The 24,621-nt window shown below is 40.9% G+C and overlaps 1 protein-coding gene across 18 annotated transcripts in view; it reads left to right on the top strand.

Annotated features, from left to right (window-relative positions):
• Nucleotides 1–24,621, top strand: part of SERGEF (secretion regulating guanine nucleotide exchange factor) — a 233,462-nt gene that overhangs the window by 149,551 nt on the left and 59,290 nt on the right. The window contains exon 14 of one of the 18 annotated variants that reach the window (XM_073017886.1): nucleotides 2,852–5,759. The exons of the other annotated variants lie outside the window; for them this stretch is intronic. Coding sequence (XP_072873987.1) covers nucleotides 2,852–2,874 — 23 coding nt within the window. The 3' untranslated portion in view covers nucleotides 2,875–5,759. Of the gene's footprint in view, nucleotides 1–2,851; nucleotides 5,760–24,621 lie in introns of those variants that run through there. 18 annotated transcript variants of the gene reach the window in all.

Here is a 24,621-nt window from a genome sequence, read left to right on the forward strand (position 1 = left end):
TCTTTTGTCAAATCCAAAGACTTTAAGCCTTTGCCCATCGTTTTAAGTTGGGTTTTTGTCTATGCTTTTCTTAGTGACTTGTAGGCATCCTTTATATCTTGTAGATTCCAGTCCTTTGTTGAATATGTGTATTGTAAACATCTTCTCCCAGCCAGTGGCTTACTCTTTTACTTTCTTAATTGTTCTTTTGGTGAATATTTATTTTAATGAAGTCCAGTTTATTGACCATTCCTTTAATGATTTGAGGTATATGTGGCCTATTTAAGACATTTTTACCCATTCCAAGATCATGAAAGTATTCTCCTATGTTTTCTTTGTGAAGCTTTATTATTTTGCCTTTTGTATTTAGTCCTAAAATCCATCTCAAATTAGTTTTTTAAAACATTTAGAACCATTTATTGAAAAGTTCATTTTTTACCATTGAATTGTGGAGGCATCTTTGTTATAAATCAAGAGACTGCATGTATATGTGAATGTGCTTTTAGATTCTTTTTTATTAGTTTGTTTTTCCTTTTGTGTACTAGTAGCACACCAGCTTGATTAATGTAACTTTATAATAAATCTTGTTATCTAGCATTATAAGCTCTCCTACTTTGTTCTTTTTTAAGATTTTTGTGGCCTTTTTAATCTGTCTAATTTTAATTATTGTAAATGAAGGTTTAGCATCTTTTTATATGTTCAAGAACTATTTATATTTCCTCCTTTATGAAGAGTTTTCCACACCCATATTAGTTTATTCATTGTTGCTGTAACAAATTACCATAAAATTAATGGCTTAAAACAAGACAAATGTATTATCTTCAAGTTTGAGGTCAGAAATCTAAGATGGGTTTCACTTGGCTAAAATCAAGCTGTCAGCAGCCTTCATTCCTTTCTGGAAGTTCCAGAGAGAATTCATTTTCTTGCCCTTTCTAGCTACTAAAGGCTACCTATATTCCTTGACTTGTGACCCCTTCCATCTTCAAACCCAGCCATGGCTTTTCAAGCCATGGCTTTTCTTTCTCCTACTGCATCACTCTGATACTGACTCTTCTGCCTCCCTTTTCTACATTTAAGGACCCTTCTGATTACATCAGCCCTGCCTGGATAATCCAGCATAATCTCCCTGTATTAGTACATTTTCATACTGCTGTAAATACCTGCCTAAGACTGGATAATTTATAAAGGAAAGAGGTTTAATTGACTCACAGTTCAGCGTGGCTGGGGAACGCCTCAGGAAACTTACAATCATGGTGGAAGGTGAAGGGAAAGCAAGGCAGGAAGGAGAAGTGCTACATGAAGTGGGGAAGAGCCCCTTATAAAACCATCAGATCTCACGAGAACTTACTCACTATCACAAGAATAGCATGGAGGAAACTGCCCCCATGATTCAATTACCTCCACCTGGTCTCTCCCTTGACACCTGGGGATTATGGGTATTACAATTCAAGATGAGATTTTGGGTGGGGACACAGCTAAACCATATCACTCCCTGTCTTAATATCAGCTGATTAGCCACCTTAATTTCATCTGATAACTTAGTTCCCCTTTGCCGTGTAACAAAACATATTTATAGGCTCTAGGAATTAGGACATTGAGGAGGCCATTATTTTTTCTACCTCAGTATCCTTTGCCTTTGCTGTAGAGTCTGAATGTTTGTGTCTTTCAAAAAATTTTATTTTGAGATTTATTCCCTAATGTGATAGCATTAAGAGGTGGGGTGTTTGGGAGGTGATTAGGTCATGAGGGCTCTACCTTCAAGAACGGGATTAGTATCCTTGTAAAAGAGGTCCAAGGGAGCTTGTTCACCCCTTTTGCCATGTGAGGACATTTAAAAGGTGCCATCTAAAAGGAACAGGCCCTCACTATGTACCATCAGATCAGCTAGTACGTAGATCTTGGACTTCCCAGCCTTCAGAACTTCTATTGTTTATACGTTTTCCAGTCTAAGGTGTTTTGTTATAGCAGCCCAGAAGGACTAAGACAGCCTTTTATTTTTTTTAAAACAATTGAATAGCAAAAGGATTGTTAGTCTTTTTCTAATAAATGTCTAGGTGTTCTTTACATGTTAGGGAGATTAGGCATTGTTTTTTTTTTTTTAAATTTATTTATTATTATTATACTTTAAGTTGTAGGGTACATGTGCATAACGTGCAGGTTTGTTACATATGTATACTTGTGCCATGTTGGTGTGCTGCACCCATCAACTCGTCATTTACATCAGGTATAACTCCCAATGCAATCCCCCCCCCCCCCCCCAATGATAGGCCCCGGTGTGTGATGTTCCCCTTCCCGAGTCCAAGTGATCTCATTGTTCAGTTCCCACCTATGAGTGAGAACATGCGGTGTTTGGTTTTCTGTTCTTGTGATAGTTTGCTAAGAATGATGGTTTCCATTGTTCTGTGATTTGAATTGCAAATGTATTTTCCCAGTTTTTTATCTTTTGTTTTTAATGTTTTTGTTTATTTTGTCCTTAATACTTTGCCATACAACCTTTTCTTTTACTATAGATTAAATGTATCAGTCTTTTCCTGTACAGCTTTTGGATTTTGAGTCAGGGAATCCTTCTCTACTCCAGAGTATAATGGTCTTTCTTTATATTTTATTCTAGTATGGTCATGCATTGCCTAAAAATGGGGATACATGGCCAGGGTCAGTGGCTCACACCTGTAATCCCAGCACTTTGGGAAGCCAAGGCATGCTGATCACTTAAGGCCAGGAGGTTGAGAACAGCCTGATCAACATGACTGATACGGTTTAGCCGTGTCCCTACCCAAATCTCATATTGAATTCCCACGTGTTGTGGGGAGTGACCTTGTGGGAGACAATTGAATCATGGGAGCAGATCTTTCCTGTGCTGTTTTCTTGACAGTGAATAAGTCTCACAAGAGCTGATGGTTTTAAAAAGGAGAGATTCCCTGTACAAGCTCTCTCTTTGCCTGCCACCATCCATGTAAGATGTGACTTTCTCCTCCTTGCTTTCTGCCATAATTGTGAGGCCTCCCCAGCCATGTGGAACTGTAAGTCCATTAAACCTCTTTATTTCGTAAATTGCCCAGTCTCAGGTATGTCTTTATTAGCAGCATGAAAATAGACTAATACAGTAAATTCATACCAGGAGTGGGATGCTGTTGAAAAGATACCCGAAAATGTGGATGTGACTTTGGAACTGGGTAACAGAGGTTAGAACAGTCTGGAGGGATCAGAAGAAGACAGGAAAATGTGGGAAAGTTTGGAACCCCCTAGAGACTTGTTGAGTGACTTTGATCAAAATACTGATAATGCTATGGACAATAAAATCCAGACTGAGGTAGTCTAAGATGGAGATGAGGAACTTGTTGGGAACTGGAGTAAAGGTGATCCTTGCTGTGTTTTAACAAAGAGACTGCTGGCATTTTGCCCCTGCCCTAGAGATTTGTGGAACTTTGAACTTGAGAGAAATGATTTAGGGTATCTGGTGGAAGAAATTTCTAAGCAGCAAAGCATTCAAGAAGTGACTTGGGCGCTGTTAAAGGCATTCAGTTTTAAAAGGGAAACAGAGCGTAAAGGTTCGGAAAATTTACAACCTGATGATGTGATAAAAAAGAAAATCCCATTTTTCTAAGGAGAAATTCAAGCCAGCTGCAGAAATTTGCCTAAGTAATGAGCAGCCAAATGTTAATCCCCAAGAAAATAGGGAAAATGTCTCCAGGGCATTTCAGGGGTCTTCATGGCAGCCCCTCTTATCACAGACCCAGAGGCCTGGGAGGAAAAGATGGTTTTCTGGGCTGAGTCCAGGGTCCCTCTACTGTGTACAGCCTAAGGACTTGGTGCCCTGTGTCCCAGCCACTCCAGTTGTGGCTGAAAGGGGCCAATGTGGAGCCCTGGCCATGGCTTCACTGGGTACAAGCCTCAAGCCTTGGCAGCTTTCACATGGTGTTGAGTCTATGAGTGCACAGAAGTCAAGAACTGGGGTTTGGGAACCTCTGCCTAGATTACAGAAGATGTATGGAAATGCCTGGATGCCCAGACAAAATTTTGCTACAGTGGTGGGGCCCTCATGGAGAACTTCTGCCAGAGGAGTGTAGAACTGAAATGTGGGGTCAGATCCCCGACACAGACTCCCTACTGGGGCACTGCCTAGTGGAGCTGTGAGAAGATGGCCACTATCCTCCAGGCCCCAGAATGATAGATCTACTGACAGCTTACACTGTGTACCTGGAAAAGCCACAGATACTCAGTGCCAGCCCGTGCAAGCAACTGGGAAGGAGGTTGCACCCTGCAAAGCCACAGGGGCAGAGCTGCCCAAGACCATGGGAACTCCCCTCTTACATCAGCATGAGCTGGCTGTGAGACATGGAGGCAAAGGAGATCATTTTGGAACTTTAAGATTTGACTACTCTACTGGATTTTGGACTTGCATGGGGCCTGTGGTCCCTTTGTTTTGGCCAATTTCTCCCGTTTTGAATGGCTGTATTTACCCAAAGCCTGTACCCCCATTGTATCTAAGAAGTAACTAACTTACTTTTGATTTTATAGACTCATAGGCAGAAGCGACTTGCCTTGTCTCGTATGAGACTTTGGACCGTGAACATTTGAGTTAATGCTGAAATGAGTTAAGACTTTAGGACACTGTTAAGAAAACATGATTGGTTTTGAGATGTGAAGACATGAGATTTAGGAGAGGCCAGGGGCGGAATGATATGGTTTGGTTGTGTCCCAGATCTCATCTTGAATTCCCATGTGTTGTGGGAGAGACATGGTGGGAGGTAATGGAATCACAGGGACAGGTCTTTCCTGTGCTGCTCTTGTGATAGTTAATAAGTCTCACGAAATCTGATGGTTTTGAAAAGGGGAGTTTCTCTGCACAGGCTCTCTCTTTGCCTGCCACCATCCATGTAAGATGTGACTTGCTCCTCCATGTCTTCTGCCACAATTGCGAGGCCTCCCCAACCACAGGGAACTGTAAGTCCATTAAATTTCTTTCTTTTATAAATTACCCAGTCTTGGGTATGTCTTTATTAACAGTGTGAAAACAGACTAATACAATGGTGAAACCCCGTCTCTACTAAAAATACAAAAAAATTAGCTGGGCTTAGTGGCACATGCCTGTAATCACAGTTACTTGGCAGGCTGAGGCACAAGAATTGTTTGAACCAGGGAGGCGGAGGTTGTAGCAAGCCAAGATCCTGCCACTGGACTCCAGCCTGGGTGACAGAGCAAGACTCCCTCAAAGACTCAAAAGGGGGGATATGTTCTGAGAAATGTGTCATCAGATAATTTTGTCATTGTGCAAGCATTATAAAGTGTACTTAACAAAGCTAGATGGTATAGCTTAGGACACACCTAGGCTGTGTGGCTTAGCTTGTTGCTCCTAGGCTATAAACCTGGACAGCATGTTACTGTACTGAATATGTAGGCACTTGTAACACAATGGTAAGTATTTATGTATCTAAACATTAAAAATATGGTACAAAAGATTAAAAATGGTACATCTGTATATGGCACTTACTATGAATGGAGCTTTCAGGACTGGAAGTTGTTCTGGGTGAGTCAGTGAGCGAGTGATGAGTGAATATGAAGGCCCAGGACCTTATTATATACTACTGTAGCCTTTAGAAACACTATACACTTAGGCTGTAAATACTGTGCACTTAGGCTACATTAAATTACACATAAAAACTCTCTTTCTTCAAACAAAAATTAACCATAGCTTACTGTAACATTTTGCTTTCTGAACTTTAAAAATCTTTTTTACTCTTGTAATAACGCAGCTGAAAACACAAACATTGTATACAGTGCAAAAATATTTTTAATATCTTTATAAGCTTTTTTCTATTTCTTAAATTATTATTATAATTATTTTGCTTTTTAAACTTTTTTGTTTAAAACACAAAGACACACATTAGCTCAGGCCTATTCGGGGTCAGAATTATCAATATCACTGTCTTTCACCTCCACATCTTGTCTTACTGGAAGGTCTTCAGAGGCAATAACATGTATGGAGCCATCATCTCCAATAGTAACAATGCCTTCTTCTGGAATATCTCCTGAAGGACCTGACTTTTAGGAGGTATTTTTACAGTTAACTTAAAAAAAAAAAAGTAAGTAGAAGGAATACACTCTAAAATAACAATAAAAAGTGTAGTATAGTAAATACATAAACCAGTAACATAGTCATTCATCTATCAAGCATGATTACATACTGTACATAATTGTATGTGCTAGACTTTTATATGACTAGAAGCACAGTAGTTTTGTTTACACCAGCATCATCACAAATGTGAGTAATGTGTTGTGTTACAACATTATCACAGCTACTATGGCAGTGGGCAATAGGAATTTTTTCAGCTCCATTATAATCTTATGGGACTACCATTGTATATATGAATCAACTGTTGGCCAAAACATGGTGATGTGGTGCGTGACTATATTTTTATGGTTTTATTTTTGGCATCTAAATCTTCGATCCATTTGGAATTTATCCTGGTATAACTCAGGTGTGCATTCAGCCTTGCAGTTTTTTAAATGGCTGATCAATTATCTCAAAACTATTTATTGAATTCTTTGGCTGCCTTCTGGGTCCTGTTGCTACCAGAGCAGCCCTAAGGCATTACCCAAAATTGCACAGCTAGTCAGTAGCAGAGCTAGGACTAGCACTCAAGTCTAGCTTGTGCTATTCAGAAGGAGATAGTGCCTGGTTTTCTTTTTTTTTTTTTTTTCTTTTTTTTTTTTTTTTGAGATGGAGTCTTGCTCTGTTGCCCAGGCTGGAGTGCAGTGGCGTAATCTCCGCTCACTGCAAGCTCCACCTCCTGGGTTCACGCCCTTCTCCTGCCTCAGAGTAGCTGGGACTACAGGCACCTGCCACTATGCCCGGCTAATTTTATGTATTTTTAGTAGAGACGGGGTTTCACCGTGTTTGCCAGGATGGTCTTGATCTCCTGACCTCATGATCCGCCCTCCTTGGCCTCCCAAAGTGCTGAGATTACAGGCGTGAGCCACCGCGCGCGGCCTTGTGCCTGGTTTTCAAGGGGCTTTCTCAAGTGGTTGCTTGAGCTGTTTGCCAAACGGGGAGACAGCAGCTAAAGGCAAAGCAACAGTTTTTTTTTTTTTTTCCTATTGTATTTATTTTTTATTCTTTATTTTTTTAAATTTTTTTTTAATTTTTAATTTTTGTGGGTACATAGTAGGTGTATATATTTATGGGATACATGAAATGTTTTGACACAGGCATGCAATGCGTAATAATCACATCATGGAGAATGGCGTATCCAGCCCCTTGAGCATTTATCCCTTGTGTTACAATCTAGTTATATTCTTTTTTATTATTATTATTGTACTTTAAGTTCTAGGGTACATGTGCATAATGTGCAGGTTTGTTACATATGTATACTTGTGCCATGTTGGTGTGCTGCACCCATCAACTCGTCAACACCCATCAACTCGTCATTTACATCAGGTATAACTCCCAATGCAATCCCTCCCCCCTCCCCCCTCCCCCCCATAATAGGCCCCAATGTATGATGTTTCCCTTCCCGAGTCCTAGCAAACTATCGCAAGAACAGAAAACCAAACACCGCATGTTCTCACTCATAGGTGGGAACAACAGTTTTTTAGTTCTTGGTTACCAGTGCTCTGTCCCAGGTCTTGCCTTTCCCAGCTCTGGAACTGATATATTCGTTGCCACTACCATACCTGGTCGCTTGGGGCACTGTATTTTCCTCTCCAGCAGGCCAGATACGAGATAAACCTTTTACATTTAAGAAAGATGTTTCATCTCACACCAGTTAGAATGGCAATCATTAAAAAGTCAGGAAACAACAGGTGCTGGAGAGGATGTGGAGAAATAGAACACTTTCACACTGTTGGTGGGATTGTAAACTAGTTCAACCATTATGGAAAACAGTATGGCAATTCCTCAAGGATCTAGAACTAGAAGTACCATATGACCCAGCCATCCCATTACTGGGGATATACCCAAAGGATTATAAATCATGCTGCTATAAAGACACATGCACACGTATGTTTATTGTGGCACTATTCACAATAGCAAAGACTTGGAATCAACCCAAATGTCTATCATTGACAGACTGGATTAAGAAAATGTGGCACATATACACCATGGAATACTATGCAGCCATAAAAAAGGATGAGTTTGTGTCCTTTATAGGGACATGGATGCAGCTAGAAACCATCATTCTCAGCAAACTATCGCAAGAACAGAAAACCAAACACGCATGTTCTCACTCATAGGTGGGAACTGAACAATGAGATCACTTGGACTCGGGAAGGGGAACATCACACACCGGGGCCTATCACGGGGAGAGGGGAGGGGGGAGGGATTGCATTGGGAGTTATACCTGATGTAAATGATGAGTTGATGGGTGCTGACAAGTTGACGGGTGCAGCACACTGATATGGCACAAGTATACATATGTAACAAACCTGCACGTTATGCACATGTAACCTAGAACTTATAGTATAATAATAAAAAAATAAAAAATAAAAAAGAAAGATGTTTCACAATAAATATAGATATTTTTACAGAATCTTGCTTATTGCTCAAGTCACATTTCTGTTAAGTCATATATTTTCAAGGCATAGCCTCAAACCCAAGATGTAACTTTTTACCTCTCAATCAAGGTGAATTTTTCACTGTTCCTAAAGAAGCAACATATATATCACTCCACAGGAGTTGAGGAGTCGTTCTGTATGACACCACAGGTGAGGGTGCTAGGCTGTTGAGGAGGCTCCCATACTTGCTAAATTACTCTTTCATGCTGGTCATTTTAGGCACAAGGTTGACCACCTGTTTAGCACAATGCTCTGGTCCTTTTTAGGGTTGCTTACAGTAGCAGAAACTGCATTGGTGACCCACTGCACTTGTTTACACTTACTCAGGAGGTTTGAGACCTGGCAAAAGTAAATCTAATGTGAACTCAAAGAGGGAAATACAAAGAATTAGAGCAAGTTAGAGACAGCCTTCCACTGTGCACCATAACTAGAGTTATGGTGATAACTCTGTGTTATCCTAGGCAGTTACTCTCGTTCTCTGGGCCTTTGGAATCCCTGTCTGGGAAATGTGGGAGCTGGACTAGACAATTTCTAAAGTCTTCTGCAACTCTCAAAGTCTGTCTTTATGTCCACAAACTGTATTGAACATCTTCATAGACTCAGACCATCTATACTTGCCTTGCATGCAATAGGTGCTTCATGTGTTTGTTAAATACTGAATGAACATTATATACAATATTTTTCTCATTCTCTCCCTTCAGCTTACTAGTGGCTGATGATGTGCCGTATAGTATTATGGATGCTGTGGAAGAATACAGCATTCATGGAATTCACATTCATGTAGTCACATTCATGGAACTCACATTTAGTGGGAAAGAGAGCTATGGAAATTAAATTTGGCACATACTTTGCACTTAAATACTGAGTAAATGAATGAATGAATGCATACAAAGCAGACCATGATAAGAACTAGGAGAAAGAATGAAGACGTAAGAATGATTAATTTTGGAAATCCTTGTGGAAGAGGTGGCTCCTGAGTGGAGGAAGGGTAAAGAGCAGCATTCTGTGCTGAGGGATAAGCATGAGCAAAGGGAAAGAAGGCTCTAAAGTGTGAATCATGGTTGAGGGACAAGTGGCCAACTAGCAAAATAGCTTAGGACCAAGTCTCCAACAGCATGCTGAAGGGCATTGACTTTATTGTTTAGACAGTGTAGAACTATCGTGGGTTATTTAGGAAGATTCTTTAGAAGTTGACAATTATAGCAGATAAAACTTTTTTCTTTAAAGGATAATATCTTTTTACAGAGTAAAACTGAAGTGATGTAGTTAAGTACAAAGTGCTGATACTATTCTAAGCATTTTGTGTATATCATCTCATTTAGTTATCACCATGCAGGGTAGAAAGTAGATAGAAATTGTCCCCATTTTTCAGATGAGAAAATGGAGACTCAAAGAAGTAGAGCCCAGAATTCAAACTAAGGTCAGGTCTGCTGACTGCAGGGTCTGCACTTGCTGCTTCTTTTGCTGCTCCCTGCAGAGGTTTGACTTAGGTTAATTAGCATATCAAACAGCATAAACTGAACTTTTAATACACATGTGACTTTGGAAGACAGGAGAAAGCAACAGCAGAGCTAGCATTACTGATGGTACTTGTTTGTAGGGGCAGAGACCAGTCCCATCCTTTTGTCTATCTCCTAGAGCATAGCACCTAGGGGATGACCACATGTGGCATTGGGCAGCTTGGACAATGGCCAAGTAGTCCGCCCATGAGCCTGCTCTGTCCTTCCTTAGACAGATACTAGCTTCCTGAGCCTGGGCAGCACCATTGTATCTGCCAAACCCAGACTCACAGTATTGCTTCTCAGCATCCACAGGCCTCAGCTTATGCTGGTGCCCCTCTGTATCACCTGTCCTGTGACTGCTGTCCCTGCTGCCTCTTACCTCTGGAATCTTCTGTTCCTCCTGGGTGCACCTAAAGCCCTTAAATGTAGAACAGGTGTGACCATTCACCGTGCTGTCCCTGGGCAGTACTTTAGCAACATTCGGTTTGCCTATTTGTCTATTCATGAATTCATTCATTAAGAAGCTGTATCATGCAATAGGAAGAGTACTGGGACAGGATACCTGAGTACTAGACAAGCTGCTGACACCTTGGGAAGGCCACTTTCTTCTACAGGCCTCCTTTTCTTTATGGATAAAATAGGAGAATTGCGTAAGGTAATCTTTGAGGTCTCTACTAGCTCTCTCACTTTGAAACTGTTTTATTCAGCCGTAAATTCACACCTTCATCCTAACATGGGGTTAGGGAATGCTTCTTAGAAGAGATGGTGCTTGAAGTGGTTCTTAAAGGATGAGTATGAAGAAGAGAAAGGTATTCCAGGGAATATAATCAACATGAGCAAAAGTATGGAGAAGGCATGGCAAACTGGGGGAAATGAGGGCATCTGGAGGGGAGCAGAGCAGTGGGAGACAAGGCTACAGTGATGGCTACGACCAGGTCATAAAGGCTTTAATGTCGGGCTAAGAAACTGGAACTTCATCCTGTGGGGTGAAGGTGCAGGAAAGGTTTTAAAGCAGAGAAATGACTTGATTTGATCTATTTTTAGAAGCTAGTACTGTTCAACAGAGAAACCTGGGAGGAATGGCAGTGGGTTTAATCTTGTGGCTTTATAAGATATTAATTTGATAAGTTTGTGCTTTTTAGCCGAGACAAGTTGCTACTGACCTATTGGATGGGGGATGTCATGATTTACAGTCTGACTGTGGCTCTAGAATCCCCATCAGACTCCTTGGCCCAGATTCTGCCCGATTCTAGTTGTAACTCCAGGCCTATGCCAAAGCCAGCCCTTTTCTCTTCCCATGACAACCAAGCCAAACAGCTGACTTAGGAAGCTCCACAGTGTAGCTCTTGTGGCACGCACGCATATGTCAGTAGGTCCTCATGTGTGCTCACTGCTTCATAGCGTATCAGGCACTTTGACTCATCAACTTCTTTCATTCTCACAGTAACTCTGAAGTTCTCAGAGAAAGTATAATCCCTACTGTACAGTGGGGAAATGGAATCTCAGAAGGGTTGCATGATTTGCCCCAAGCAGCATAATGTAGTATAAGGGGGATGAGGTCTTGAAGTTGGGAAGTCATGGGTTCCATTTCCAGCTCTGCTGCTTAATATCTTAATATCTGACCCCGTCAAGATTGCCACCCTCTCTAAACTGTGGGTTTCTCATCCTTAAAGACTGAGATAATAATAGCTTCTGTATGTACGTGTCATTGGAGCGAATTATGTGGTTTGTGGAAAAGCTCTTGGCACAGAGTAGGTGCTCAGAATGTCTGTTTCTGTTTCCTCTGACTCACTTCAGTGCTCTTTCTGGTGTTTCGCCTTGCTTCCCATATGGCCCTCTTTGTCATCTCTCTTGCTCCTCTATTCTTAAGTCAATGCCACAGACATATATTACTGGAAATGTTCTTCCTGGGTATACAATATGAAGCTAAGCCTTGTGGATGAAGTGAGAGGACATAGGAAATGGTCCTTGCCCTCACTGCTTGCTACCTGATTATTATGTATGTTAGGGTGGAGAGGGTTTAGCCTTCACTCTTGAAACAAAGTTGAGGTGATCTGACCATCTCATGATGATCCCTTCTTCCTCCTCAGGGAACTTACTGTATGCCAAGTGCCAGGCTCAGCTCTTACATTGTTTCACTAAGCTCTTACAGACACTCTTACATCCACTGTGTGTGTATCTTATGTACACTTCTGTACCTTTAACATGTAACCCTGTTCTACAGATGAGGAAAATGAGGCTCAGAAAAGCTAAACATAGTAAGATCTTAAACTCATATGTGATGAAACCAGGATTAGAGCCAGGTTATCTGATTCTGGAGCATGCACTTTTAAATTAGATTACCTTTTGTTTATTACAAAATAGTGTATGTACAGAGTTAAAAATTTTTTAAAATACTAAAAGCCTTAATAATGGCAATTTCTGCCTCATCTTTTCCCATTCTGTTGTCTGATTTCTGGAGCCAACCATTTTGAATTATTTTGGGGTGTCTGTCTCTGTATTTTTAAACTAAATGTCTATTTAAGATATCAATTTTAAAATAAATTTTATCTGTTGCTTCCTTATAAATAAAAATTTAATTATCTTATACCACCACCTTCATTTCCTTTCCCTCCATCCCCACCTGTAGTTAAGTCATTAGTCTATTATTATGAGTAGTGTAAATACTGTTCTCACTGCTAAGCGAAGTAATATATCATGATATGGTTCCTATGCTAGACTTTTCTTTTCTTGGAGTTAAACTTGCCTGTTTATTTTTCCCTTCCTTTAATTGACTTTCTATATACCAATTACTAATTGTTCCCAAATGCCTCCAAAACATCTGTAAAACACCTCTTACATGCTTTGCAACATGGTCGAAGATGTCAACTCTTTCAGCAGTCTCCCCATCCCCACTTTCACCACATGCCACTCTGGGGTTCTGCCTTTCTGTTCCACCCTGAAATGGTTACTCTAGGCCTGCACCATGGTTACCTGATGACTTCTCTATACCGTTTTCCTGTGTTAAATCCCTGTTCCCTATCTTCCTTCTTCTTTAGATTAGTCTCATTTTGGTGGGGCACAGGACTCAGTACCTTTCCTGGAAAAGAGGAGTTGAAGGTAAACTTTTTGATTCTTTGAAATTCTGAAAATATATTTACTCCATTTTCACACTTAATTGACACTTTCACTCTTTGAGGAAATCTAGGTGGGCATTTTTTTTCATTCTGACTTTTGCATGCATTTCCCATTGTCCTCTAGCATCTAGTGTTACTATTGAGAAGTCTGCTGCTTTTCCTAATTCCTGTTTCTTTGTACATTGCCATTTTTTTTCCTTGAAATTCTTAGGAACTTCTGTTTACTTCAGTGTTTTGAAATTTTATGATGACATGCCTTAGTATGTATCTTCCTTATTCATTGTTCCAGTGTTTATTGAGCCTTCTCAGTCCAGAGGCTTAGGCCTGTCAGTTCTGGGAAATTGTTCTTGAAATTGTTTTACATTTTTTTCCTTATTTTTCTTTGTTCTATCTTTCAGGGACTTCTATTGAATGTTTATTGAATTTCCTGACTTCTAATTTTCTTATCTTTTCTTTACTCTTGGGCATGTTTTTACTTTTCTTACCACTTTGTGAGAAAATTTTTTGACTTGATCTTCCAACTTTTCTAATGGAACTTTTATTTAGCTATTATTTTTAATTTCTAAGGCTCTTTCTTATTTTTAATCCTTTAAAATAGTTTTCTGTTCTTGTTTATATTGCCGTATCATCTATCATTTTTCTATGGATATTATAGATTTTTAAAAAATGTTTTCTTTTGTTCTCTGCCTTGACTCTGTTTTTTTCCAATTTTTAATTTTCTATTTCTTTGTTTTGGCTTCTGTCCTTTCACACTGGAGACTGTGCTGGATGTTTTTTGTTTGCCCTGTAGATGCACTATCCACCTTTTTTCACACTCCATATACCCCTAGGGAGGATGGCCTCTTTATGGCCTGCATCAACTGACCCTCTTGCTTCTGGTTGGGTTCATCTAATGAGAGGAATGGCAGATCTCAGGACTGAAAAACAATGAGGTCAGGGTATTTATTCTCCTAGCTTCTCCCTGCTTACCTGCCATAGCTGCATCCCTCTATCAGGGATTCCAGTCTGGTGTCCCTCTCCTTAACTTCACCCTCTTCAATTCACCCTCTCCAAGGGTAACCACTCTTCAGGCTTAGAGGTGGTAGAGCTCTAGTTTTATTTAGTAGTCCTGGAATATAAACATTGTCCATACCTCTGTAAACGGTTCCTTTATTAAACTCTCGCCGGCTATCCAGTTTGATGTGGTCTTCTACTGAGATTCTAACAGATACAGGGATTTTCCTCTCTAAAGATCGATGATCTTTAGCTGGCTGTTTATATTGAAAAGAGATACTACATGAGACTCTGTGTATGTGGAGAGGGTGTATTGGCTGCTGACTTCCTTGTAAGATGTTTCGACTGAGGAGTTGGGGAAGCTTTTCCATTGGTAAACTTCCAGAGATCAATATTTATGGACTTTTCCCCTAATCTTTTGTCTTGGGGTGTATATGCTTAATTGTTGACTTTCTGGAGCAGGATGGCGGAAGTGGGCTGGGGGGAGTCCCATCATCCTTTACATCACTTAGTCACTTAACCCATTTGTTTCATTCTGATCCTCATTCCCACCCTCCAATGTCTCTTTTTCCGGGTCCACGGCTCCCCTGGGTCAGTTTCGCCAGATAATAAATGTGTGGTGTTCGTTAGGTATAGCGAGAGATAGGTTGCCTAGTTACATGTGTTGGTGAGAATCTGGGCATCTAACTACCCCCCATAAATATACTGTCACGCAACCCCTCTGATTTCAGCCCTATCCTTACCTGACTTTCAAAGACACTTGGTGCTTCTCAGTCCTGAGGCTTTTCAGTGTCTTGTAAGACAAAATTTATTTCCTTCTCACTGTTCCCTTCAGCAGGCACAGGGCTTCAGCCTCCTCCACTCTGCATAGTCAGTTACCTCCTTCATCTGTGGTAGTCATCTGAAATGTGTTGAGCTATCTTGTTTCTCCTTCTATTCCTCTTTTCTTGGTGGATTCATACTTTCTTTATTCCTTTACAGTTGGTTTAAGATGGTTTTGGAAGGAAATAGGGATAAAGTAGGAGCTCAATCTACCCGGATTAATGGAAGTTCCTACTACTCTTTGTAGGCCACAGCTGAAAAGGATAGAGGAAGTGGTCACAGTGGCCCAGAGAGTGCGAGGCAGGCTGGAAGTTGTGTGACTGCGCAATATGACAGAAGGGAAGCCACTCAAAACTGGAGCCTTGGCTCCGTGGCCTTTGTATTTGCAAGTTTTGCGAGTCAGTTCATTTTATTTGAGCAGCACCTCTGAGATGAATACTTCTTGTGAAGGGAATTTACTAAGATCAATTGGAAACCTACTTGAAGAATTTTTTACCAAATGGCATTACATAGCAAGAAGGGGGAAAAATATGGGGAGCTCTTGGACAGATACTTTTTAAAATTTTAATTTTGCCAAATGTAGAGGGTAGCCAAAGAAGATTTATAGGCTTCTACTGTGGGAAGGACTGCTTTTCAGAGCGGGGAGAAGCAGAATCTTAGCTGAGCTAATGTAAGAAGAGCCCAGGGGTCATAGGACCACAGACTTTCATGGTGGAGGGAACTTCAGAAATAGGCTAATCTTTACAGAAGAGGAAGTTAAGGCCTCAGTTTGGAAATGATTTGCCCTAAGTCACACAGCAAGTTATAGGCTATGCCCAGAACTATCGCCCATAAGTCCTAACTTCAGCTGGCACATTATACCCCTCTGGAGATAGAAAGTCAGCAACTTTAGAGGTGAGCTCCAAAGGCCCCACCTTTGTTGCTGTGACCTAGCAGTCCATGGCCTCAAGAGCCCTTGACTTGGCTTGTTTTTGGGTAGTTTCTGCTACTCGCCCACACTGGAGATGTTATATTCTCCATTTCCCTATGCTGCATAGGTTTGGGTACAAGGCTATGCAGCAGAGGTTTGTACTGAACCAGTGCTATGCCAAACTGTAGACCCGTTTAGACATGTTTCCTTTCATTTCATTATTTTTGGGGGCTCTGCCAAGGCTCACCATATGAACTCAAATGTAGTTTAAGAAACAAAAAAAGATAATGACTTCAATAGCTTGGCTTTTTAGGAAAGTTAAGGGGAAAGAAGAGTCCAGGAAGCCAACACGCTGCATGATCAACTCTCAAATATTTATTGGACTGTAGTAACAGTAATAGTTGACATTATTGGTCTATGTGTGGTTTTACACATTTTACATACATTATTAATTGATTCTTACATCAACAGTTGGGTAGGTACTATTATTATACCTGTTTCATAGATGGGGAAACTAAGGCAGAGAGGTTAAGTAACTTGCTCAAGGAGGAGAACCTTGTCCTGGGTACTCTGCAGCTTAAGGAGCTGGGAATCTAAAGGCACATGTTCATAATTAGCAATATTCTCTCAAATTATTCAGTAACAGATTGCTAAGAGCTGCAAAGGGGTCTCTTTTGGCTGCCAAAAGGCTCCAGCTGCAGCCTGTCTCCATGAAGGCATAGAAGGGGAACATTTCACTTTTTCTGAAAACTGGGAATTTATATACACAAAGGATGATGAATTCAGGATCTAAAGGGTGGAAATATGAACAGAAGTTACCAAAGTAATGTGTAATTGGGAATAAATATAAGAGAGGGCCTAGCGGTAGAAATGGTAAGTCTTGGGTATTGACTGAGTCAGCTTGCACTAGGGAGGCCAGAGCGCAGGGGAGCCAGCCATGGCAGCAGAGATGTTGACAGAGGATAAAGGATGAGCTTGTTAATTATATTGCCTTTAAACTGTCAGTGGGATAGGCAGTGGCATAGTCTGAAGACATTCCTATAAAAGAGGCCTAGAGAGGAAATTTGTAGGTTAGGGGTGGGGATGTGGTTTTCAGTATCTTGCATTACAGGACCACGTATGTGCCCACGCTGCAGAATAACCTTTGTCCATTCCAGAGAGAGGCTGCAAAGTACAGATGGCCATGGTATACTTGAGAATGTTGGGTTTATAGAATTAAAGTGGGTTGGTGCTGGAAAGGATCTCAGAAGCCAACTGTTCCCAATCTTCATCTATAAGTGAAATATTCAAGTCTTAGAAGGGGCAGTGATATGTTTCAGTTGTGAGCCAGCCAGAGGACATGCCCAGGCAGACTAAGAAAGCAGATCTCCCAACTCTCAGCCTAGGCCCCTTTGCTTCAAATTGTATCTCAGAGGGAGAACGGCAGCTCCCCTTATCTGCGATTTCACTTTCTACAGTTTCTGTTACCTGTGGTCAACCACAGTCCAAAAATACTCAATGGAAAATTCCAGAAAAAAGCAATGCAAAAGTTTCACATTCTGAGTAGCGTGATGAAATCTCATGCCATGTCACTCCATCTCACCCAGAACATGAATCATCTCTTTGTCCAGTGTGTCCATGATGAATGTACTATCCGCCTGTTACTGTATGGGAAAAAACAGCAAATATATATAGTTTGGTACTATCTGAGATTTCAGGCATCCCTTGTGGGTCTTGGAACATGTCCTCTGAAGATAAGGGGGCACTACTGTATTTAAAACTGTGACAGTTTCCAAATCCAGTACTGACTATCCCCTAGTGAAGATGTCTTTTTAATCTGGCTCCTTAAACTGTCCAGGTACCTTTGTTAATCTTCAATTTTAAAATGAAATTTAAATTACCTTAAGTAATTTACTTGCCCTTCAAGGGCTCCAATTGCACATCTATAAAATAAAGATAATACTCTGGCTCTCCTACTCCCCCACTTTACTTTATATAGACTTTCTGAGGTTGTGACAAGTATAAGTATGGTTGGAAAAGAAAGATAATAATTTTGTATAAAAAGTAAGAATATTATAATTTTAATAAATAGTTTCATTACAATTTTCAAATGAAGTTGATGTGATTTTGAGGGGGACACTAAGCCATGAAAGAAACTCAGCTCTGCTCCTTCCTAGCCATGCAACTTTGAGTGAATTATAACCTCCTTGAGCCTCGGTTTCCCTACGTAGATAAAGAATGAAAATGCTCAGAGCTACTATGACTGTTAGATGGGATAATATATGTAAAGAACTGAGCTTAGGGCCTGATGCTTGACAGAAGCAGTAAATGCAGATTTCTGTAGCTCCACATCCTTGCCAGAACTTAGCATGATCCAGTTGTCAATTTTTACCCGTCAAAGGTGAGAAACAAAATGTTTTTCTACCAAAATAAGAATTTAGTTTCAAAGACAGAGTGTGTCAGTCCAGGTTCAACTAGAGAAACGGACCCAGAAGGAGATGCAAATTAAGATATTTTAGGTGAGGAATTGGCTTGTACAACTGTGGAGACTGGCTAGCAAGCTTGAAATCCACAGGGCAAACTGTCAGGAAGGACAGGCAGTGGCAGCAGAAATAGGAAGTAGGGAAGAGATTTGAAAGCCAGTGCTTGTCAGTAATTAAGTGGTCTAATATGAAAAGGATTGAGAAAGGAAGGGGAGGAATGGGCAGAATCGAGGATGTGGTACCCTTTTCTCCTTGGTAGACTGGGTAGATATGTCATCATTGAGAAGAGAGATGCCTGGAGAGAGGAAAGAATAGGCTTTGGGCAAGGTAATGAAATTTTTTTTTTAGCATAGCTGAGTGTAAGATGCCTGTGGCACACCCAAATAGGACTACTTGGTAGAAGGTTGGAATGAAAGCTTTCAGCTCTGTAGAGAAGTCAAGGAGTTGGTTCTGTAGAAAAAGCTTAATGAAGCAGAGCTACTTAATTACAGTTTTTTCTGTATGTATATGTACAAAGCATTTCTGCTAAGTGGCCCTGCTATAGGGTATGGTGTTGTGATAGCTTTAATAATGTTATATAAGTGTCACTATTCTGTGATTATTTTTGCTGCTGCAATAATTTGGCCCAGGGCAAAGACTGCTTTCTTGGTCCCCCCCCAATTTTTTTTTTTTTTTGGAGATGGTGTCTCGCTCTGTACCCCAGGCTAGAGTGCAGTGGTGTGATCTTGGCTCACTGCAACCTCTGCCTCCTGGTTTCAAGCGATTCTTCTGCCTCAGCTTCAGCCTCCCGAGTAGCTGGGACTATAGGTGTGTGCCACCGTGCCCGGCTAAATTGTGTGTGTGTGTGTTTGTGTGTGTGTGTATATATATGTATATATATGTATTTTTTTTTAGTAGGGACAGGTTTCGCCATGTTGGCCAGGCTTCTCAAACTCCTGACCTCAGGTGATCCACCCACCTCGGCCTCACAAAGTGCTGGAATTACAGGCATGAGCCACCGTGCCCAGCCTCCTGGTCCCTTTTTATGGGGACCAATTCATCATAGTAGACTTTCCAGATTCCAAGAAGCTATTGCAAAGGTTAAATCCTCAATAGGAACCCCATACATGGATACATGGGAAGGCTCTGTCTCCCTGAGGAGAAACCAGATGGAGTTGTTCATTTCTGTGGAGTGACCTGAAAGCTCATAGCACCAAGTATGATTAATGACTTTGTGTAGCAGCTCGCTGCCCCAGTAAACAAGGCCAGCCCAGTCACGTTGCCTGGAAAGAAGCACTGTGTGCTCTTCCCCAACCCCAGACCTCCTGTCAACAGGTCTACAGATAACAGATGGGGGTGTGGTGCCTTGGGAGATACAGGAGCAAGGGGAAGGAGAGGAAATAAACATTCACTTAACATTTTGCATGTGCCAAGCAGTGTGTTGGGCATGTTCATGATGATAATGATGAAAACAGTGACAGCTAACACTTACTGATTGTTTGCCTTGGTGCCAAGCACTGTTCACGTATGGTGTTTTGTTTTTCTATTTAATCACCCCAACAACCGTATGAAGTGGGTACTATTGTTGGCCATGTTTTACAAGTGAGGAAATCAGGGCAGAGAGATTAAATGATTTGCCTAGGGTCACACAATTATTTAGTAATATATATCCAAGGTGGGACTTGAAAAATGTTCTTAAACCCACAGTTCCAGACTCCATGCTACTTCTCTCTGATACTGTCACAGCCACTTTCCCCTCCCTGGTCCTGTCATGCAGAGGAGCAAGACTACAGAGTTCTTTCTCTGATAGTTCTCATGGATTTCTGTCTTCACTTTATTGGGTGAGTGGGTTATGGGAAGCACTGAGTGAGAATTAGGAGACCTAGGTTCTTATCCCACCCTCGGTTTGACCTTGGACCTCAGATCCAACCCTCATATTCTTCATCTGTAAAATGGAGATACTTACATCTACCAGGGTATTATGAGGATCAGATGAATAAATTGCTAGGAAAGTGTTTTTGTAAATGTTGAGAGTTACCCTGTTGCATCTGTACCTACTTCTTTGCTTTTCAGATTATCTTCTTTCCTGTTACCTTCCCTGACCCTGACTCCTTTTGTCCTTTATTATGATGTATGACATTTTTATCACTTAAAAGTCTGTGATAATCATTCTTAAGGCAGGAGGCCACTGAAATTCTTACATAAATAATTCCACCTACCTGAGCCAAATGGAGGGGGTGAGGTGGGGTGGTGTGTAGCAGATTTAGCAGCTGCTGAAGCTATAACCAAGAGAAGTCTCCTTGTCAGTCACAGGAATGAATCATTCAAATGGTTGCCTTGCTGGGTCCTCCCAGAGCCAGAAGGTAAATTAGGGAGCAATGTTGCTTTCATCACTCACTAAACTTAAAATGAAGCTCTGCCTCTTTGAAATGTAGCAAGGATTTCTGTTTGAAAGAGCATGGGTTCTAGAGTCAGACTGCCCTGAGTTCATTCAATTCCCAGTATTGCCACTTAGTAGCTGAATGACCTTGGGCAAGTCATCTCACCTAACTGGGCCTCAGTTTCCTCCTCTGTACATGCATCTCAAGGTTATTATGTGGCGCAGATGAGATCATGGGTTTAAAGGGCCCAGCATGTTACCACACACTCATTAGACTCTCAGCAGTTTTTACTTTGCTGTGTCTCCAAGCTGTGGGAATGAACACCTTGGGGAGGTAGATTTGATGGGGAGTGAAACAACCTGGTTTCCAGAGTGCAAAAGCAGAGAACTCAGTAATAGATGTTTGAATCACAGTTCTATTTTTAGTTCAATCCAGCCTAAGGTTTCAAAATGTGGGTTCTTCCTTGTGTCCCCTCATCCTTTCTGTGTAAGCAGTGGGGGTGGGGTGGGTTGTCCAGCTTCTCTGAAGGCGAGTACTCCTGCCATTTCAGTCATATCTTTTTTCTCATTAGTGTCCAGCACAGTCACCTTGGATACCATCAGCTTAAAAATCTGCGATAATGCATGAATGCAAGTGTTTTACTCTAGTCTTCAGCAAGATTCTGTCACTGCCACGCCAGCCTTCAACTCTCCAACTTTTAAAACTTTGGAGAAATTTCATCCATAACCCTCATCCATGTTTCTAGTATGGCTGACTTCATGACTTTGGGGAGCACAGCAGTAAATACTTTTCTACCAGGTCCTGTCTCTCCCTTCCCTTCTCAAAATGCACATATCCCCACACAGGGCCCCACAGTCACAGAGCAGCCTCATGTGCATGGGCTCTGTAGAGCATCCTTGTACTCGTGTGTCTTACAGAAGAGGGATGCAAACTACTAGATACACAGGGGACACATAATAATTAATGTTTGTTCATTTTTTCCTTGCAACAGCTCTCTGGTAAGTAGGAATATGGTTTCATGGTTAAGGGCACTGGATTTCAAATCAAGGAGACCAAGGTTTGAATCCTAACTCTGTGACTTAACAGTTATATGACCTGGTACAAATTATTGAACTCCTCTGAGCATAGGTTTCCTCTTCTGTCAGCTGGAGATAATAGTACCTATCTCACAGGACTGTAAGGAGGAGTGAAAGAATGCTTGCAAAGCCCTCAGCACAGGGCCAGCACACAGTACAGATATATACATAGTAATTGTGACAGTTTCACAGCAGAGGAAATACTGCCGCAGGGAGGATAGCTAATTTATCTAAGGTAGGTATCATCCCTATTTTATATGAAAGGACATTGAGGCTGAGTCAAGCATGTTGTCCAATGTTATACAGTGAGTAAGCAGCAGAATGTGAACTACAGCCCAGGTCTCCTGACCTCAGCCAAGTCTCCTTACATTTCACCAGAAGCCTCTGGAAAACTGGAATAAATGCCCCTCAGCCCATTTACAATTGCCCCCCTGGTGGTGGAATCCAAGCCCAGCTTCCCTTCTGCTGAATCCTGCTTTCTAGAAATAGGCTGCCAGTGAAGGATGTATGCAAGTGTATATAGAAATGCATACATATATGTGATAGAGTGGGAAAATATCCCAGGGAGCCATGATTACCAGAGTACTCCAAGAATGCAGTATTTTGGTTAATGGATTTTTCTCAGAGTATTAACCTCTTGGTTTCAGGCCTTATTGAAAGTCATTATGAAATGCATTGCAACCATTCACTCTCTGGTGCTAGAAGGAGCTGTCTAGTGAGCATAATTAAATTCTCTTTAAGTGACAGAGGATCTTGGCAGGATGTCCATTTATCACCAGAATGATCAGTTGTGATGTTCAGGACTCTAATAACAACCCATATGTCTGTCTGGGTCTTTTATGCCCATTATAACATTTAATTATTGCAACAGTCCTGTATGTGTATGTGTGTGTTAGGAGTAAAGGGCAGGATGAGAAGATGATTATCCCATGTTATTAGTGAGAAGGCTAGGATTTGGAGAGCATGAATGTCCTTTTAGGCATCTGCTATGGTTTGAATATGCTCCTGAAAAGTTCCTGTGTTAGAAACTTGGTGCCCAGTGTAACAGTGCTGGGAGGTGGGGCCTTTGGAAGGTGATTGGGTCATGGGGGCTCCACCCTTATGAATGAATGGATTTATGTCATTATTGCAGGAGTAGGTTAGTTATTGTTGGAGTGGCTTTGTTAAAAATGCAAGCTCTCTCTTGCATGTGCTCTCTTCTCCTTCCACCTGTCTACTCTGGGATGACCCTAACTAGATACCAGCACCATGCTCTTGGACTTTCCAGCTTCCAGAACTGTGAGCCAAATCAACTTCTTTAAAAATTATCCAGCCTATGGTATTCGGTTATAGCAACAGAACAAAAGACCAGGAGAAGATCGTGTATCTTGAAAGATACATGAAATGAACTGAAATGACATTTGCTAAGGCATAATATAGTAAAGCAGAAAGAAACAGATTTTTGAGTCACACAGACTTGAGTTTAAATCCTGATTTTGCCACTTACTGACGGTATTGACTGTGAATAAATTAATCTGTCAGGTCCTAAGATTCTTCATCTGTAAAATGGGTCTAATAATGTTTCCCTTGCTGGGGGTAATTTTAAGGATTCTAAGTAATATATATAAAGCAACCAACATTGTGCCTGGTTTGAGTAGGTCCTCAGCACATGGAAGCTTTTATTATTGTGTCTCCTAGTCCTGTGCTCTTTCCAGTCTTCCAAGATGTCTACTACTGTAGATATAGAAGGTACAAGGGATTGGCCTGACCTGTCTTCAGCCCATCAAACGCTAGAAGTCTTCTCATTAGCCTCGAGGGTGGGGTTGGAGGTTGTTTTATCCCTTGCTAATGACAGAAGCCAGAGACAGCTTTTATTCTATAGGTAAAACTTAAATAATTTTATATCAATACCAGAGCTGCTGCAAAGCAATAAAGTAAGTGTCACATATGACTGTTGTTGATAATAAGTGCCCAGAGTCAGGAAATGCTTTTTGGATTTTAAAAATATGCATAGAATTTGACTAGGAGAACAAGAGATACTTCATGTGGGATCAAAGGTATGGAGGTAAGGCAACGTAAGATTTGCTCAGCTTGGCTAGAACAAAAATTGTCATTGGTAGGGGAGCATACATGATAAGGATGGAAAAATAGACTCATATATGCAGCTTCATGTGTGCATATAAACACACACATGTTACTCACATCTCCTATGCATGTACATTGCTAACCTAAAATACTTAGAATTGATTAGAAGCATTGGGTGGATAGATATTATTTCATCTCTCTTTGATTCGTAGGAAAGCAATGTTGTGGTCGGAAGAAAGAGAGCTAGAGTGGGAGTTGGGAGATCCAGATGTTGCTCTTGGTACCACCCCATTCAACTGTATGATCTGCACAAGACATGGAACCTCTTTGGGCCTTATTATTATTTATAAAAACATCTGGGCCACTTTTGGAAAATCCTTTGGAGCTATTATCAAGAGCCTTGAAGATGTCCATTCGCTTTCATTTATTAATTCATATCCTAGAATTCTCCTCTAAGGAAAGATCTTAAATATGGAAAAAGCTTTATGGTTAAAGATATTCATCATAGTCTTTTTATAATTTAGTAAAATTAAGAGCTACCTAATTTTACTAACATTTGGAACTGGATAAAAGATGACCTCTCTGCTTGACTAATTTGTAGTGTTTATTAAATAAGAATTGCAGCATTGGTCATGTAAAAATGAAAACAAAAAGCCATATATGAAAAATATACTGGGAAATATACTTCCCAGTGTAGGAAGCATTGTTGATGTTATCCACACCCTTCATGATCCAGACCCAGATGTTCACATCAGCTGTCTTTGTGCCACCACTATTTACTGTA

The sequence above is a fragment of the Chlorocebus sabaeus genome, chromosome 1, assembly GCF_047675955.1.
Source record: "Chlorocebus sabaeus isolate Y175 chromosome 1, mChlSab1.0.hap1, whole genome shotgun sequence".
Lineage (NCBI taxonomy): Eukaryota > Metazoa > Chordata > Mammalia > Primates > Cercopithecidae > Chlorocebus > Chlorocebus sabaeus.